The sequence below is a fragment of the Mandrillus leucophaeus genome, unplaced genomic scaffold (assembly GCF_000951045.1).
Source record: "Mandrillus leucophaeus isolate KB7577 unplaced genomic scaffold, Mleu.le_1.0 Scaffold1195, whole genome shotgun sequence".
NCBI lineage: Eukaryota > Metazoa > Chordata > Mammalia > Primates > Cercopithecidae > Mandrillus > Mandrillus leucophaeus.
The window spans coordinates 328,418-347,757 of record NW_012100265.1 but is presented as its reverse complement, the minus strand read 5'-3'; the positions used below and the strand labels follow the sequence as shown (position 1 = coordinate 347,757).

General features: G+C 43.6%; 1 protein-coding gene across 2 annotated transcripts in view; it reads right to left on the bottom strand.

The window, feature by feature from the left end:
* SLAMF1 (signaling lymphocytic activation molecule family member 1) overlaps window positions 1-19,135 on the bottom strand; it is a 37,422-nt gene extending 18,287 nt beyond the window's left edge. For both annotated transcript variants that reach the window (XR_001004590.1, XM_011967256.1), the window contains exons 1-3: window positions 18,470-19,135; window positions 8,814-9,152; window positions 6,553-6,837 (exon numbers count right to left, since the gene is read on the bottom strand). Coding sequence is in view for 1 of the 2 variants with exons in the window: in XM_011967256.1 (XP_011822646.1) it covers window positions 6,553-6,837; window positions 8,814-9,152; window positions 18,470-18,545 (700 nt within the window). In the remaining variant the exon portion in view is untranslated. The remainder of the gene's footprint in view (window positions 1-6,552; window positions 6,838-8,813; window positions 9,153-18,469) is intronic.
* Between the last annotated feature and the right edge of the window lie 205 nt (window positions 19,136-19,340).

The window sequence follows — 19,340 nt, the reverse complement described above, 5'->3', positions numbered from 1 at the left end:
GGAGATAATTGAAACATGGGGTGGTTCTCCTGTGTTGTTCTCACGGTAGTGAATAAGTCTCATACGATCTGATGGTTTTATAAATGGAGCTCCTGCACAAGTTATCTTGCCTGCTGCCATGTAAGACGTGATTTTGCTCCTCGTTCACCTTCAACTATGATTGTGAGGACTCCCCAGTCATGTGGAACTGTGAGCCAATTAAACCTCTTTCATTTATAAATCCTCCAGTCTCAAGTATGTCTTTATTGGGAGGATGAGAACAGACTAATACGATCAGTTTCCACAAACAAACCAAAAAACTTTTTTTAAAAAACCTACACCAGCAATTTTGTGGGCTTAAGTTCTCTACTGAAGATTGAAGGCTCCCAGGAAGCAAATTCCATTGTGAACCAGGCAGCTTTCACCACCCAGCAGGCTCAGACCCTCTCTTTCTCTTCCCATTTCTGCACAAGCATCATCTTCCTCCATTCTCATACAGAGCCATGGAACCCACACCCAGATTCCTCAGGGGTCTCCACCTGCCTTCTAGCATTTATTAAGGTACTATCCTAAACAAATATGATTCCTTTTTGAAGAGGAATTCTAGTAGCAGTTCCTTGATTATAATGTGTTTCTTTAAATATTATATTTTTCTACCTAGTAAGATGTAGAAGTCCCACTTTGATTGCAAATTCCATGAAGGTGGGCCCTGTACCTTATTCTTTATTTGTATCCTCCATTCCACCTGAAACAATATAGGGCAGGAAGGAACTCAATATGCACTCGATGAACTAAGTTAAATTAAATTACAGTCCACAAAAATGGATCTGGAAAAAGACTGTCATGTGCCTTTCTGTTTAAAAATTACCAGAAGGAATGCAGGGTCACCTGCTGAATGGCCCAAGGCAGGAATCAAAGGGAAGGAGCAGTGACCCACTTGGCTTATACTTTACAGTGACAAGATGGAGCCAGGAGGCAAGTGTGTGTCTGTGCCATCGGCACTTCACCTGTGCTCCCATTTTCAAACCACCATTTCCTGTGGCAGAAGCTCCAGCTCTTCTTCTCTTTGCTCAGTCATGTGGGGAGGCCTCTCTGGATGGTGATGCTGAGAAATCAAAGTTGTCCTGGGGTCCACAAGCTCCTGTCTCCTTCATTCACAAAGAAATGCTACCTGAACATTTCTGAACCAGAAGTTTGGAACTCCCCCTACTCCCAAGGCTGTTAGAGGCAACTGAGCAGGCTGGTCAAGAACTCACATGCCATTTGGGAAGAGTACTTTGCTGGAGTCTCCACCCTGGGCCCTCCCCACCTATTGGCTGTGGTTTAAACGTGATAACTTGGCAGACAGTCACACCTCCAAGGAAAAAGCCAGAGGGCTTTTTTTTTTCTTGTCTCTTTAAGTCTGTTGTCACAGAAACACAAAAGCGTCTCCCTCTCTCTCTCTCTCTTCTCAAGTCCCCAAATCTTATTTTTTGTGTTTTTTTAGGGAAGATGAAGAAGAAAACTAAAAAGAATCTGAGAAACAAATGTAGTTCACCCAAGAGATACTGCGATGTTAGCCTAACGGTGGGAGCATGCCGGATCTCCTTCCTGCCTTTCATGTGGTTCTGTCAGCAAAGGCTGCCATCTTCAAGAGATACATTCTTGCTCGTGTCAGTTTCCATTCAGAACTGGGGGTGGGGAAGGACGCTCGTGAACCATATACTAATTTAAGTTCTGGGGCCATCCAAGTGAACATTTTACAGAGTTCACAGCTTCCAGAAAAATCCCTCATAACCAGTATTGCAGAGGCTACTAGCTCCAGTGCGATTTCGCTCATGCTTTCGTGGTAATATGAGTATTTTCTGGGCGTGTAGCTGCTCAGCTAGGAGATGTGTCTCAGCTTCCCTTGTAGCGGGTGTGGCCCCGTTACCAGGCTCTGGGCTGTGTGAAGTTTTCCGGTTTTTTCTTTCCACCATTGTTGCTACGCTCGCTAAATTGGGAAGACCCTAGAGAGAGACCTGTCTTTGTGCTTGGAACATCTAAGTGACTCGGAAACAATGGGAACTCCCTATTTGAAGAAATGACCTTGTTAGAAAGGGGAAGCCTCCGAGCTCACTGGCAGGCGTCAGCCTTTTCTTTTACTGAGCTAACTCAGACGTGCTGAGCCAGCGTTTTGCTGATCTACTGAAAAAGATCCTCTCTTCAAGATGAGCTTCCAGGGGCATTCCTTTTTAGATTCCTTCATTCTAGCACAGCCATATCTATTTCAGAATACAGTCATTGAGGACGGCAGCAAGTCACACACTGTCCAGAGCTGACCCACATCCACTGGCTTCACATGACCTAGCCAGAGTACTTCAGAGCACCCTAGGATTTGGACTTTGCAATAAAGATGCTTCATCATGATAGACATTAAAACACTGGAATGGCAATTGGAACAAGGATGAATGCATGACCTGAACAAATGTCACTTAAAGAAAAAGATTTCATGGAACATACAACTTTTTGCATGGTTTCACTTAAGTGAGTCCTGTCAAGAGACAGTGCTCACATCACATTGCATTCCGTCTCATCACATCATTAACCGCTGTGAGATTTTCATTAATGAAAATGAAAAATGTCTTAATATCACTGTCCTGTTGACAGATGGCGAAGCAACCTCTAATAAACCCTCAGACCCCACCCTTTCATCCCAAGACTGGGGTTTCCCTTTGTATGCCCTAGGAAAAAAGTCTTTGTTAACTGACAGTTGCTGCTTTGGCTCGGGTCTCATCATTTTGATGGATGACTGCAATAATGGCCCCCAGGAACTAGTTTCTCTTTCTTCCCCTTCTTCCCTGCCCTCGTCTGTTCTCAATACTACTGGAGTTTCTCTTTGAAAGGCAAGTCTGATGGTGTCACTCCTCTATCTAAAACTCTTTATTAGTTCCTATCACCTACAAGATAATACAGAGCAAGACCCAGCTGTATCTGCTCCTGCCTCTGCCTGGAATGTCTTTCATCAGCTTGGGTAATTTCTACTTATTTTTAAAACCTAGTTTATGTCACATCCTCTGGGATGCTCTCTCTAATCCCCCGAGACAGTGTTAATAAAGGATCATGTCTTTTTTATCTTTGTGTACTTGGCCCCTAGCACAATGCTGGAATATAGTAGAGCTTCAGTAAATGTTTTGTCAAACTAAGTGCAGTGTTTTAAGAATTGGTAGTATGCATTATTCATTTGCAAACACAAATCAACGTACTAATAAAATTCTGTTTTCAGTATTTAGGCAACCTGGTATACTGCGAAGGGCAGGCCACAAACCAGCTGTGTGATCTGGTTCTGAGGCAGGGAAGGTCTGGTCACCTATCCCTGCAGGCTGGCAGGGCGGGGAGGAGGCATCTCTACTTGTATTACATGTTGAATTGTGTTTCCCCAAATTCATATGTTGATTTCCTTAAACTACGGCCTTATTTGGACATAGGGTCTTCACAGAGTTAACTGAGTAAAACTGAGGTCATTAGGGTGATGTTATGGGTTGAATTGCATCTCCCCTCCCCCAAATTTCTATGTTGAAGCTCTAACGCCAAAGACCTCAGAGGCAGGGTCTTTAAAGGTTATTAAGTTAAAATGAGGTCATTAGGGTGGTCCCTAATCTAACCTGACTGGCGTCCTTATAAGAAGAGGAAATCTAGACACACAGACACCAGGAAAAAGAGAGAGAGACCGGGGTGTGAGCACACAAAGGAAAGACCAGGTGAGGACACAGTGAGAAGGTAGCCATACGCAAGCTTAGGAGAGAGGCCTCAGAAGACCCCAAACCTACCAACACCTTGACCTCAAACTTCCAGCCTCCAAAACTGGGAGAAAAATAAATTTCTGTTATTTAAACCACCCAATCTGTTGTACTTTATTATGGCAGCCCTAGCAAACTGAGAGAGGTGGGCCCTAATCCAGTATGACTGGTGTCCTTATAAGAAGAGAAAATTTGGACACAGAAATACACATAGAGGGAAGATGATATGAAAAGACAAGGGAAGACAGTCATTTACAAGCCAGGGAGGGAGAGGGGCCTGGGAGAGATCTTTCTCTCACAGCCCTCAGAGAAAAACAATCCTGCTGACACCTTGACTTTAGATTTCTAGCCTCCAGAACTGAGAGCCAACACATTTTGATTGTTTAAGTCACTCAGTGTGTGGTCCTTTGTTACAGCAGCCTTAGCAAACTCATACACAGTGGCAAGCCTCTATTTGCAGTTCTTATTGACACACACACTGAATCAAGGACTGTTGACTCTGGGAGGGACTTCACTTGTTCGCCCTTTTCATTTTACTGTGGAGACCCAAGAGAGGGAAACGGCTAGATAGTTCTCTTACAAACTGAGCCAAGATCCTGACAGGGCCCTTCCTATGGTGCCAGGTTTCTACTGCTTCCTGTCCCTCCACTCCTGACAAGAACCTGCTTCCTACTCAGTAAATCTGGTTCCTGCTGGTGCATTCTTGGTCCTCAGAGTGGCTTAGATGGGTAAGTCCATCTTCACATGTTTTCTTAGAACGTTCTGAGTTGAGTGCCCTTAGTGTAAGCTTTATGGTCCACCAACACTTTGGTATGCACTAATAAATTCTTTTTAAACTACATTGAGGAGCATGAAGAAAGTTCTGCCCCTTTTTTGGGATAGGCCAGGGTAAAATACTCAGTGCCCTGTCTTTGTACTCTAATAGGGCAGCTATACCCACAGATGGCTGTGCTGAGGTAAGGGTTGCTGCTTCCTCATTTAACATTAAAAAATACTTTATATTTATGTAGTTTTTAAAATAAAAATTACATTTCATTATGGTTTATAAGGCATTTTAAGTGCATTATCTCTTTCACTAATGCCTATGAGGCTTCCAGAATCGGAAAGTCTAGCTCCATCACTTGCTCTGTGTGTGACCTTACTTAACCATGTTATAGCTTTGTTTCCTCATCTGTGAAATGGGGATACTAATACTATCTATATTATTTTGTTGCTGTGAGGATTAACTGAAATGCCACGTAACTGGCACATAGTAAACATAGACCCACCAGTTGTTGTTATTTAGAGATGAAGAATCTAAATCTCAGAAGGGCAGAGGGACTTGATCTTGTAAGTAGAAAGGGCAGCATTAGCCCTAGGACTTCCAGGCCCACATTCTGTAAGTCACCCACTATGCTGCACTGCTTGCTTGTCCTGCCAGCACCTTCTAAATGACTATGGGTAGGCTGAGCGCTCTGAACTGGGGGGTAGCCTCTGAATGTGGTTTGTATGCAAGGTGGGCAAGCAGCCAGACATAGCCAGTAAGTGAGCAGACGGGGGACTCTGGCTATGAAATGTCTGGGGAGGAAACATGCAGGGGGTTAGACTCATTCAAGAACTCCCAGGGGCACACTGGAGGCCAGGTGGGATTTTCCCAGCAGTCCATCTGGGAATACTCCGGGGGAGTCTCTGTGACAGGCAGTGCTATGTGGAAGGGCATTACTTGGCTGAATTCCCCTGTCCCTCAACCACGACCACCTGGGAAAGCCCTCCACATGGACGCCATGGCTACTGTAGACAGAAGACCCGTTGGAACGATTCCTATGTACCCCCCAGTGGATGCAGAGAGGAGAATGTCAGGGTTTAAGAAATGCCTTGCAGAGCAAGCACCCTGGTCTTACTGTCCCTGAACCTGCCTGAGGCAGGGACACAAGATCTGTTAGTAAAAAGGGCCTGTGTTCTATTCTGTATCCAAGTGGTTAAATGGGCTTACTTAATAAGTTCTGTCTTCCTTTTGCTGACAGAATAATGATGCTTTTCTTTCTAGAGGAAGAACAGTCAGAAGATGTAGGTTTAGGGGTTAACTGCACTATTTACAAGCCAAAGAAACTTGAGGAGGGTACTTAAATGCTATGAATGTCACTTTCCTTATCTGTAAAATGAAAGTAGAATAACACCTATCTGGCAAGGTTATTGTGAGGATCAAAAGAGATTATACAGTTGAGAGTGTTTTGCTAATGATGAAGCACTATGCAACTTATTATTCTTCAAACTTCACAGTCCAGGTCTTAGTCTCTCTTTCTGACTCCCCTGGTCCTGCTATGGGATTCACAGTCTATTCCATAAAACGAGGTCCTTAACTATATCCTGTGTTTCATTATTAAGCACATGTTTTACATCTTATCTTTACAATGAATTGTTAGAGAGGAGAGATCACATATCATATTTATTCACAATTTCTAACCAGGTAGGTGATCAATAAATACTAATTGATGGTGTAGAGCTGCCCCAGCATTAGTGGAACATAGACTTGGGAGCCAGGCCCGCCCACCTGCACTCCCTCACCCAGCCAACCTTGCAGGTTGGAGCCAAAGCAAGAGGCAGAGAAGGCTACGCCTTGGAGACTTAGGCTCTGGCTCTGGCTCTATCACCTCCTGTTGGTTTCATCAACTGTGAAATGAGCATAATAATGCCACCCTAGTCAATATGAGAGTGAGCTCACTAAATGCACATGGTAAACTTTTGCAAACTATAAAGAAAATTGTTACTAAGGTGAATGCCATGACTGGGGAGCAATTGGGTCAGGTGGCACACAGGCTGCCACCAGTGTACTCACCTGAGTGGTCTGTCCTGCATCTGGGCCACGGGCTGAAGGTCTGGGAATTGTTGCTGATGGCGTTGCTCACAGTGCAGATATAGATATTGTCAGCATGCTGGGGGCCGAGGGTGAGGGACAGGAGGTGGGAGCTGTTGGCTGGGTGCAGTGGGTGGGTGCCCGCCTTTTCACTCCAGCTGTAAGCCACATGGTCCCCCTTCTCCACTGTGCAGCCCAGTATCAAGGTGCAGGTCCCGTTCTCCTGGGTCTTGTTTAACACTTTAATTTCTGGAGTGGAGACCTGCTCTGTCAGGAGTGGGAGGAAGGCAGCCATCACTGAAATGAACCCCTGGGAATTCTCACTTGACCTTTTTGTTAGAACAAAGTACAGCCTAATGGCATTTTCCCTCCCCCTCAGTGTGATTTATTTCTAGTGGGAAATCTATTGCTTTACACTGTCCATCATGCACCACTACATCCTTTCTAAGACCACCTTGGGATAAAATAAGAATCTGCTTTTTAGGCCCTTTCTACCAATATTGTTAGGGCTTCACTCACCCTTCCTGCTGTTCTTGACCTAGGTTGCTATTCTCCTGTCTCCTATCAATGGAGTTTGCTGTCAACTAAGCCACCATAGTTTTTAGTTGACTTACGTTGTTACTTCCTAGACCTAAAAGAATGACTTTTTAGCGGTGAGATTTCATCTATACAGATGTGTGTGGGAGGGTGTGTGTGTGTGTGTGTGCGCGCGCACACACACATGCGCATGGGTGAGTGAGTGGGTGTGTAGTAAGTGCTTTTGTGTGTCTGAGATAGGGATAGGTCCTCAAGTATAACCATAGGCCTCATCAATCTATCCCACTCTAAGGCCATGAAATAGGCCAGATGAAAGGTAAACTCTTGCTTATTTAGCAACTATTATTATAGGACAAGAGCAGTGCTGGTGTTTCACATTCATCATCTTTTTTAGTCTTCTCAACAATTATAACTCTAGTTGTAATTATTCCCATTTTATAGATGAGAAAGCCAAGTCCCAGGGAGGTGGAATGTCTTACATCTCACAGCTTCTAAGTGGCCAAGTTAAGATCTGAACCTAGGTCTATCTGACTTCAAAATCCAAACTCTTCCTTTGGCTTGAAAACAATGCCATGGTTGCAGAGACCACATTTTCCAAAGTAAGAATTTGATCACAAACTGTGACAAAAACAGGTAACATAGGAACCAAAGGATGGAATGTCTGGAATCCACACCGCTTTGGAAAATGCATCCTGTGCAGCCTCCATGCTCATGGCAGTCTTGCCCTGGAGTCACTGCTGGAAGTGACTCTCAGGTACCTGGGGGAGGGCCATGGGAATTCCGCAGGCACTGTTTGAAGGAAAGGGAATGCTGGGGCGAGGGAGGACTGGTGAAAGTATTGCTGCCTTCCCTCTAGAAATTTGAGAATTTCAAAGAAATGTTGGTTAGCTGGGAATTCCTGTCCCATCCCCAGAGATAAGGAAGTCATTTTGAAGAAGCAGGAAAGCCTCACATGGCTATCAGGATCCCTGGGAATTCAGATGAGCCTCTGGGCCTAAGAGATGCAATCCCTGGGTGCACTCAAGAGGGACTGGTAGTTAAAGAGGCTCAAAAAAGCACTGGCCTTGGATTCAGGTGGACTTGGTTCCTAGTTTAAGTACAGCAACTAAGAGACTTTATAACCAAAGCCTTTGTTTAAATGCCAAAAGGCACTTCTTCCACCAGGTAGGTGTGATCTGGTGCCAGAATGTAGGGCTTAACAAGTGGTATGTGGGCTGAATTTTAGCCTTCTTTATTCAGAACCCCCATTGCAGTGAAACACCTACACAAATGTGTGTAAATGGGCTAACCACTTCTAGTTAGATTTCACTGTCTTCACGTATGAGAGACTGGGTTTGATCTGTGATATTCAATTTCTTTTAATCAGAAAAAAAATTCTGTTTTCAAATAAAATATTACTTGCAAATCAAGATTCTTGGGGCTATAGGCCCTCCAGCCCACAGGTAGCTGGGCCCCTTTCCTTTGGGAAATGGGAGTAAGAGTAACTAATGCTTAATCAGCTATCATCAATGTGCAATTTGGAAAAAAAAAAAACAATTTCAACCTTTAAAACGTCTTCCATGCAGCAGGTTTAAATACCGTCAAACTAGAAGATCATTATAGTTACTTCCAACTCTGAATACCTTTGCTTTTAAGAGAGACCTGAATTCTTGGTCAAAGGAGCACCTTGGCCCTTTAGTGTGGACTGGGGAAGCCGCCATTATTACCATAAAGCCTCAACTGCAGGCAAAAGCGCTGAACTGAAACGTTTTTCTCCAGGGTCATAAGGTACCATCCCTCATCTTCCTTCCTGCTTTCCCGGATCCCCAGGGTGAGATTCTCCAGATAAAACTTGTAGCGATCTCCTAGGTAACGTGGAGGGCCTGCTTCGGATGGATCAAGAGACACTATTTTGTTCTCGACACTGTTCTCCAGTGATTTTGCCATTGTGACGACAATGTGGATGCTTTTGTTCATGCTCTTATTTATCCTTTCATGTGTCAGGGGCAGCAGCACTTTGCTTCCCAACTGCCGGAGGATCTTTGGGCAGTTCATCATGCGCCCACCTGTGGGAGGGAGGAGAAGAGAGTCCCTTATTATTAAGGCCTTTAGATAACATCGTGTCAGCAGAACAGGAAGGACAGACTGGAGGCTCTCCCCCTTCCTCTTGGGCTATCCCTGGGGCTGCCAAGTCCTTCATGGTCTTTGAAGACTGCCATGAGGATCCCTACTATATTCTCAATATTTCAAAACTGTCAGTAGACAGCTTAAAATTACTTAGGATAGAGTTGTATAGAGTAACTAGAGCACTGGGTCTTTATCAACTCAGATTTAAGGTTCAGGCATCTAAAAAGCACAGAGAAGTTAAATGGCTTCCCTGACTAGTCAGTGGGAGTCAGGACTAGAATTCAGGTCTGTTAATTCCTCTACCAGGGTTTTATTCCACCATTGAATATACAGGATGAAGGACGGAGAGCAAAGGAAAGTGAATCTGAGCTCATGAGCCCAGGAACCATTTCAGATCATGAGGAAAACAGAAAAATCTGAGGAATGTGGAGTCAAGAAAGGGTAAGCCCAGTGTTCAAACTGTGGAATTCTCTCTCTCTAAAACACCCTGAGCTAGTTAATAATGTCGACAGTGAGATATTACTGTATTTTTCTCTTTCAAAAAAGCTGAGCCAACAAGATTTAAAAAAAAAAAAAAAAAAAGAGCCTTTCAAACCACTATAAGGGATCCTACTGCTGATTATTTCACACCTCCTCTCTCCTCAAACCCACAACCTGCCTTTCCCCCTCCTCTCTCATGTGACGACTTTGCTTTTTGTTTCACCGAAAAATAAAATGAAGAAACGAAAAGAGAACTTCCATTTATTACCACCACTAACTCAACTTACCTACTTGGATGGATGGTCTACATTCCCACGCAAGTGGAGCCTCTTCCCCCATGGAGCACTCACCTACTTCAAAGCTTTGTTTCGGCAATTGCCTCCATCCCTCACATTATCAGGTTTTTTTTTTACTAGGTTATTTCCATCAATACACAACATATAAACTTGTAGTTTCCTTTATATTAAAAATATCTCCCCTGATCCCAGGTCCATCCCCAGCTACCTCTCCATTTCTGTTTTCCTTTTCAGTAAAGTGCTTTAATGTGTGTTTATAGCTTATTTTCCCATTTCCAGACCCATTTTCCCTTGGACCCACTATAAACAGGTGTTCTTTCCTACTGCTCGCTGGACCCACCTTTGTCAAGGTCACTGTCTACTCCACGAAGCCAAGTCAAAGTTCCTATCTTACCTGCTTTCTCAGGGGTACTTGACATAGTTCATCCATCCCTCCTTGAAACGCTGTCATCATTTGGATCAGGGAACACCATACTCTCCCGGTTTTTCACCTATCCTATAAGCTGCCTCTGCTCAGTCTTCTTGGCAGGAGCCTTCTGTTCTTCCGGACCTCTAAATACTGGAGCATCCCAGTTCTCAGAGTTCTCATTCTCATCCACACCAATCCAGTTTCTCACCCAACTGCACAGTCTGACATATTTCTGGGATGCTACAGAGTTATATCTCCCAACCAAACCCTTCACTGCACTCCCAACTGCCTACACAAGATAGGACTTGGAGGTCTAAAGGGCATTTCAAACTTAGCAAACAAACTCTTGGTTCCAAAACACCTTCTGCAAACATTATAATTCAGCCAATTTCTCAGGCCAAAACATTGGAAACATCCTTGACTCCTTTCGTTCTTGCATACTCCAAACTCAATTTTTTTTTTTCTTTGAGTCCGAGTCTTGCTTTGTCACCCAGGCTGGAGTACAATGTTGCAATCTTGGCTCACTGCAACCTCTGCCTCCCAGGCTCAAGCAAGTCTCTTGCCTCAGCCTCCTGCGTAGCTGGGATTACAGGCGCCTGCCACCACGCCTGGCTAATTTTTTATATTTTTAGTAGAGATGGGGTTTCACCATGTTGGCCAGGCTGACTTCGAACTCCTGACCTCAAGTGATCTGCCCGCCTCCGTCTCCCAAAGTGCTGGTATTACAGGCATGAGCCACTGTGCCCAGCCATACTCCACACTCATTTTAACAGCAAATCCTCCTGGCTCTGACTTCAAAATATGTCTGGTATCTGAACCCTTCGCACCTCCTGCATTTCCACCACCATCATCCCAGGCCTGGTACTGCCGTCTTCTTCCAGCTGATCTCCCTGATAGAGTAATTTTTAAAAACCATGTCCTATTTTGTCTCTCTCCTGCTTTTAAATTTCTATGGCTTTCCAGCACTGATAGAATAAAACCATAGTCCACTATTGATAAGGCTTCAAAGGCCCTGCATACCCAGTCCCTGGCACTGTTCCAACTCCATTTCCTGCCCTCCTCTTTGCTCACTGTGCTACAGTCACACTGGCTCCTGGCTGCTTCTTAAACCCACCAAGAACATTCCTGTGTCAGAACTTTTGCTTTTGCTGTTCCTCTCGCTGGAGAATTTCTTCCCTTCCATACCTGGATAGCTCATTCTTTCACTTTATTTTAGGTATCTGCTCCAAACAGTATCTCCTCCAAGAGGCCTCCTCTGACCATGTATCTAAAATAACTTTCTGTTTCTTTCTGCACTTATCACTGCCTTATATTATACTGTATATATATTTTTTTGTTTTATTTTTGTCTCTCCCACTAAAATGCAAAAGCCTCAAGAGGAAGAACTTCATTTTGTTCATTATTTTGACCCCAGGACCTACAAAGAGGTACTATGCGCTTAGCACATAGGAGGCATTTAATAAATATCTGTTCAATTTATGAATGCTGAAAACCGTATTACCTGACCAAAGCCTCTTATTTAGGTTCAGATACATATAAGTTTATAAGTTCAGATATATATATATATCTGAACTTAACCATAAGTTAGTGTTCATAAAAGAAGGAGTCCATGACTCAAAGAGAGCATAGATTGTTCTAGCTGATAAGAAAGTCAGAGAGTAAAATAGAACCATCAGCTTAAGTAATGCAGCTACCTAGAAGAGACTCTTTCACAACTGACTTGTGGCTAAGATGAGATACTGGAAAATTGGACACACTGGCTCAAATATTCTTGTTACCAAAATACCCTGAAATCCCAATGTCTTTCAGTAAAGGGCTCAGCTAGTAGTAGACTGGAGATTCAATGACTGGGGAAGAAGAAAAAGTAGTCTATCTGGGCTAAAATCTGGATTAGAGTGATTGAAATTCATAATTGTTGAGGAAAAGTGAGAAAGGCAATTAGGCACTTGTTTTTTAAAATATTGCTAATATATTAAGCTTAAAACAGAGTGCTCTCCCCTGCTGCTTGATGACATGAGGAACATTATAGTTAATGTGGTGGTGGTTGTTTTTACATCAATAAACTGGGAAGCATGTTGGATTTTCTTTCAACCACACTTGTGGATGCCTGACTGTCTAGATCATGTGACCCCGTTGGTGGCCGCATACCTGAATTGTAGGCACAGTACTTAAGAGAGTAACTTGAGTCCTGAACCTAAACTTCTAAGTATAAAGAAATGGGAAAAAATTTACAGCCATATGTGCAAGAATGAACTTCCAAACTTCTGTATAAAAAGTTGTGTAGATGAGCATATGTATATTTTTCTGGGAGCTCATCCATAAATGCCATCTCTTAAAGGGATCTGAGATTCAAAACAAGATTAAGAATTGCTAGCATAGTGTTGATTTTTAAAGACCAACTTTGATAGGGGAGAAAAAAAGAATTAAAAAATTCCATTTTCAGACCATAACCCATCGCCACCACTCCCTAAAATGGCTCCCATGCACCCCTTCCCCCCTAACCCTGCACACCCTTTGCACCATGATTGCTTTCAGAACTTGGAGTTGGTTGGGGGAGGAGAAAGAGGGATATAAGAGAGGTAGTGAATAACCAAAAAAATAAAAGAAATCAAAGAAAAACATCAAAGAAAGAAAATGGAGAAAGAGGAAGAGGAAAGGGGAAGGGGTAGATGAGAGAGACTGAGTGGCTTATGCACACTCAGTCATGAGGAGTGGAACCAAAACTTCATCAGGAAGAGACCCTTATACCCCACAACCCACATAAAGAATGATGACGCAACACCTGAGTGTGTGTGTGTCGGGGTCTGGAGGGGGTACTTGAGATCACCCTCACCTAAGCATAAGGTGGAAAAATAAGTGGGGGCTTTAAAGTGGTTCGTAAAACCCCTCAAGTGGCGTCCCTGCTCCTGAAACATCCTGCTGCCTGATGAGTGTTTTCCAGTGTGTCTGTGATTCAGCCAGCCCTTGTTTGCTAAAAGAGTCTGGGAGGAAACATTTGTAGCTGTTAACACCAACTCAGTTTCCTTCACGGGCAATTCTACTTCGAAAAATGAGTGATTCACATGGGCCTATGGAGTTTGGTCAAAAATTATTAATAGTATGATTTAGCCAACCCTCTCACAACATGGGCTTCTACCTAATGATAACCCTTTTTGTTTTATTGTATCATGTTTTTTTGCCTAGCCCTGATACTTTCATATGTGCTTTTAGCACCTTGCTACAGCATTCTTTCAGGAACAGAAGGAACAGAACTTATGGACTCTACAGTTGTTTTGGTAAATTTAGGCTCAGAAAAAAAAGACAACTTGTCTGTGTTTGCTTTTTAAACTGTATCCCCATCAGTCAAAGTCCTATTTTTGTTCTTTGGCACTTCTGGGTCATTCTATCTTATACTATTAGCATGTACCTTCCCTAGCCTTAGAGCCTAGAACCACTCTTTATTTGCCTAGCTAACAACTTCCATCTTTCTGGTCTCCATTTTGACATGTCTTTCGTAGGGAAGACTTTCCTGACTCCTGACTTAGGTTGGGTTGTCCAGCCACAGGCTTCCAATGGACGACGAATGCACTCCTTCATATCATTCATCATGTGTTCAATTCTGGTTCAATGCCTGTAATCCCTTACTCTTATAAGCTTCCAAGAGTACGGACTGTGTCTGTTTTATTCACTGCAGTATCCCTAACACCCCCCCTGGGACATAGTAGGAGCTCAGTAAATCCTTGTTACCCAAGTGAATTAATAAAAAGGAATGGATGAATGAACGAATGAGCAAATGACAACACAGAGTCCAAGTTCTCCTCCTACCAAAATTGGAATGTACTCTGATTTGCCTTTATAACATCCCTAAGAGGTATGTTATGGAGGAAAGTGGTGGGGACCCTTTTCCCCACTTGCCAGCTGAGGACATGGAAGTGCCTTAAATATAAACCCTAGGTTTCAGGTACAACAGACAACTTGCCATTTCCCCTGAACACTTGAAACCCTTTACCTCTGCATTTGTGCCTCCTCCTGGAATACTCCTTCTCAAGTTCCATAAAAATCAAACCCATCAGACCTATTTATTTGGGGCTAAGTTTTTAATATTCATTTTTATTAACTTTATCCCAAATGTGCACATGAGATAGTCTGGATTAGATTCAAATTTCTTATTAAATGACTCACAGTAAATAGTAAATTCTTTGGCCCCCGCTTCCCCGTAGGATGATGTGATAAGAGCAAGGTCAATTGTTTTATGTGAGTAACCAGACGCTCCATAGGTAAGAAATACGGACAAATTATTTTCTCTACCTATAAAAGGGGAAGGAGGCAGCAATCCTCCCTGCCCTTCTTAAAGGTCTGCTCCTTATTCCAACACTTTGATAGGTAAATAAATCTCTCCAGGAGCCAGATAGTCCCTTACATGTCTTGGCTTTTATGGCAAGTCCTGGGACTTGTCTCAAATTCTGGGGCTCATTCCTTCTTGCATGTTGCAAAATGAAGGCACAAGCTTGTGCTGGCCTGCTTAGGAAGATAGCGACTCCAGGCTTCACGGCACCTTGGGTGCTCTACCTAGGGACCTTGTTCAGGCTGTAACCATTTGGTCCTCTCGGGAAAAGTTTTATTATTCATTTGGATCAGAGCAATTACCTATACAAATGACTACAGATTTAATTCTCATGGTATGAAAAAAGTGTCAGGAAGCTAGTGTTCTTCACCAGGACACTGAAAAGTCCAGAAAAGTTTTATTTCCCCACCCTCTTTATCCTTAAGTCTCTGATTTCTTCTCTGCCATGTTAAAAAATTGATACATAATAGATGTACATATTTTCAGGGCACATAGCACTATCTGATACATTCACATGTTGTGTAAAGATCAAATCGGGGTAATTGGGATATGTATCACCTTGAGTATTTCTCTTTCCTTTATGCTAAGAACATTTGAATTATTCTCTTCCAGCTATTTTGATATGTACAATAGATTATTGTTAACTATAGTCACCCTACTGATCTATCAAACACGAAGACCTATACATTTGGAAAGACACACAAGAAACTGGTCACAGTGGTTGCCTCCAGCATGAGGTATGGAGGGCAGATTAGTCTTCACTAAATACTCTTGTGTACTGGTGAAGTTTCATAGACATGGCATGTTTTACAGATGTGATAATCAATGAACAAACTGGTTAACAAAAAAAATTAAATGAATGTTTGCATGATGAAAAAACGTTTTCATTTTCCAAATTACAGGTCAAATACTTCTTATATGCCCTCTACATTCTTCTATAATTTTTATCAGTCTCTCACCTTTTGAACATTTCTATACTTCAATTTATCTCAATTCAATTCCACTCATATTTTTCAATTATAGATAGCACATTCTAATTTTTACCATGGAATCTGGATACAAATTGTGGCATTCTCCCCACCCCTGCTTCCCAAACATGGGCTTGTCCAGTTTCACTCATTGAGGCCTCTGGAGTCAGATGGCTATGTGAGCACAGAGAAATTGCTAAACTACTCTGTGCCCCTTTCCCCATTTATAAAGTTTTAATGGTACCAATAATACATACATATCTTATAGGCTTGGTGTGAAAATGAAATGACTGACACACATAAAGCATTTAGAACAGTGCCTGGTATAAAGCGAGTATGCAGTATATACTAATATTATTCACTCAACAAACATTTGTGTACAGGCTTTCAGTACAGAAACAGTATCAGGTGCTGCACAGTGGCTGTTGTTCATTTTGTTTTCCCCACACCTTGCACCCTTGCACCCTTGACAAATGATGTGGCAGCCACATCATTTGTCCTTAATAGCTGCTGAATGGGATCATTCAAAGTCAATCTATGGATAAAAACAATTAGCCCTGATACTCTGATTTCCAGTCCAGTGAGGGAGACAATGAAAGTGACAGCATCACATGACATCACAGTATTAACATTTTTGAGAAATAGAAGTGCCTAGATTGACATCTTGGGATAGAATGGGCCACTGAACATACAAGGTTAGGCCAAGTCTAGAACCCACGCACTTGTCCCTCACCTTCCCCCAAAGTGTGTGAAGGGGGTGCGGAGGACCTGCATGGAGGAATAAAAAAACTCACTGAGGTAAAGTCATCAATTATAACAAATGTACCACCCTGGTGGGGGATATTGATAACAGGGGAGGCTATGCATATATGGGGCAGAGGGTATATGGGAAATCTCTGTTCTTTCTGTCCAACTTTGCTGTGAACCTAAAACTGCTCTAAAAAATAAAGTCTATTAAAACAAATCTCATTGGGGGAAATGAAAAATTCACTTTACTTGGGGAAGGGACATGTGGACTTTTTGATTTTTACAATTCTGACTGGGAATTAGAAGTTGAGCTGAGTAGAAATGAGAATGGGAGTGGGTGCCAGTTTTACAAGTATCAAGCTTCTTGCTTGGGCAAATCTGTCATGACTAACCTGCCGCATTTGCAAAGCATTTCTGCCTGGGTTTTATTGGGGCTTCACAAAAGGGTGTGTATTTAAAAATAAAAACACTGAAAAGCTTTTGTGAAGATTCAAAGAAGAAAACATGCAATGAAGTGAGCAGCCTCCGACTGGATAGACTTGCCTTGTGGGGCTGGGCTGCTTCTCCCTGACCGGTGACTTCCAAAGCCTCAATAGGACCAGCTATTGGTCAGCAGTGCCTAAGATGCTATGGGCCAGGCTGGCCAAGAGGCTAGCAAGCACAGAGATGGAAAAGTCCAACCAGGCTGGCCAAGAGGCTAGCAAGCACGGAGATGGAAAAGTCCAGCTCACAGTTCAGCACCATCACTCCTTACAGTCACCAAGAAGTGCTCCAAAAATGGTGCAGTCACAAATTGGTTGCAACGAGGGAAGCGTGGCTTTCCCTGTGACCACTTAAAGTGGTTCAGTTTGGTTTTCTGAGCCCTGAGCTCAGTTCTGTCTCTCCTAGACCTTGGGAAGTATGACCCATGGGTCTGCAGATTCCAAAAGGAAGTGGCTGAGCAAGCCCTGTTCATCTGGCTGTCTGGTAAAAGACACATCCATTGTGCAGCACCCCCACATCCCTGGTATATCTCGGTGCTTTTCCTGGAAAAGTCCATATTGGATTTGCGGTCTTGAAAACCCCAAGCTTAAAACACCCTGGGCCTCAGGATTTCCCCCCGTGTCCGTAATGCCACCTCTTCTACTCCAGGCTACCTCCCACAGTCTAAATAAATAAGCAGAAAGAGATTCTCACCCCACTCACACAGGCAGTCCAAAGTCCACTTCTTGCTTGCCTTTTTCTTTCTCAAATACCTTTTCTCATAGCCCTGATATTTCTAAACAGAAAGCAAGAGCCTGCCTTGGGAAGAAGATATCCAGAAAGACAGGAACAGAGTCCAGATCCAAAGGTAGCCCTTGTCTGGCCTTCCTGCTGGAGCTACTCTCTGAGGGTCCCCAATTTGCATTTCCCACATACTGTAACCAGCCCTAGGCTCCAGAAATCCCAACTTCTTCCCTCTTGCTTTCTTGGACCTTCTCTTCCAAGAAAATACACACCAGTATGACCGCACTGTGGTCACTGCTGGTTATTAGCCAAAAGCCTGGAGTTTTCACTTCTACTCTCTCTTCCCATTCTAGCCAATGCTTTCTGTTGACCCATGCTCCTGGTTTGTCAGCCTGCATGGGCACAGATTCCCTCCTAGGGCAGGGATGTAGGGCAAATCATCTCCCAGAGCTCACTCCATCCAGCTCAGTCTCTCTAGGCTGGATCTTTGCCAGAAAAATGCCCATGTAAAACCAACCACTCAACCAGGACTTCTACCAGAGCCTGTCACCCTAAGACTGGTCAGAGAAGTGACTGGAGCCTTTGGCTTAGAGCTCCTCATTTCCTTGGAAAAGGGGTTGGTGGGCTTGAGTCTTGGAAACCCAAGGGCCCAGGAACTCATAATGTTCCTTCCTCTTTGAAAGAGGCAGTTGAAACTGACAGCCAGTCCGTAAGGAAGAGTGACCAAACACAATCCCCAGCCCTGCACCTTCTCTCCATCCACGAAGATACGCTGATTCCAGGCAGCTAACGTGGGACTCAAACCATCAGGCAGATGAACACTCACCTGTTCCATAGCTTGCCCCAAAAGCCAGGGAGAGAAATAGCACAAAGGTCAAGGAGAGGAGCCCCTTGGGATCCATCAGCCAGTGAGGAGAAGGAAGGGGTCCTGGTCAGAGCCTGGCAGCTGCTCACAGACGCTAGGCAGAGCGAGCTTCGTGTCATGCAGTGCTGCCTCTGCTGTCTAATTTATGTATCAGGAACCAGCAGGTTCCTGAACTCGCTTCCTGTATCACCGGGACTTTTTCTGCTTGTGTCTTGAGGATTGCTCATCTCCCATGAGGCTTTAAATCACTTTTTTCTTCTCAAGAAGCAGGCTTCTCAAGAAGCCAGGCACTCAGCCTATGGGAGCCAGGAAAGGGGATGTGTAGTCACCTCGGCCAAACCCCGGCTTTGGGCAGAAACATGCACTCCTGCTTCATTCCTTAGCTGCCTCCAGGAACCGGATGTTGCAGATTATCTGAGCAGTTCTCTCCGGTAAGTCTTCTTGAATTGCAAAGAAAAGATGTTTTGTCAGATCACTCCTCAAATTTGGCAGTTCACAGCTGAACTTAGATGACTGCATTTTGATGAGCTCATAGACCTCTTACTTCTGTTTTATTTCATAATTTCAGATAACACCTCAACATGTAGTCTGGTGCGGGTGCCACTGTCACAGAGAGATGGGATGGGCAAGTGCGGGTCACTTGGAAGAAACCCTGTGACCCCAATGAGTGCAATGTGGTATAATTTAGTGTCCCATGCTCCTAGTTTGTCTTCTCACATGTGTGTGGATTCCTTCCCAGGCAGGGATGTAGGACAAATCTATCCCAGAGCTCCATCCTTCCAGCTCAGTCTCCTTGTTGTGTTTGTTTTCTCCTAATTTTTAATGTCTGTGT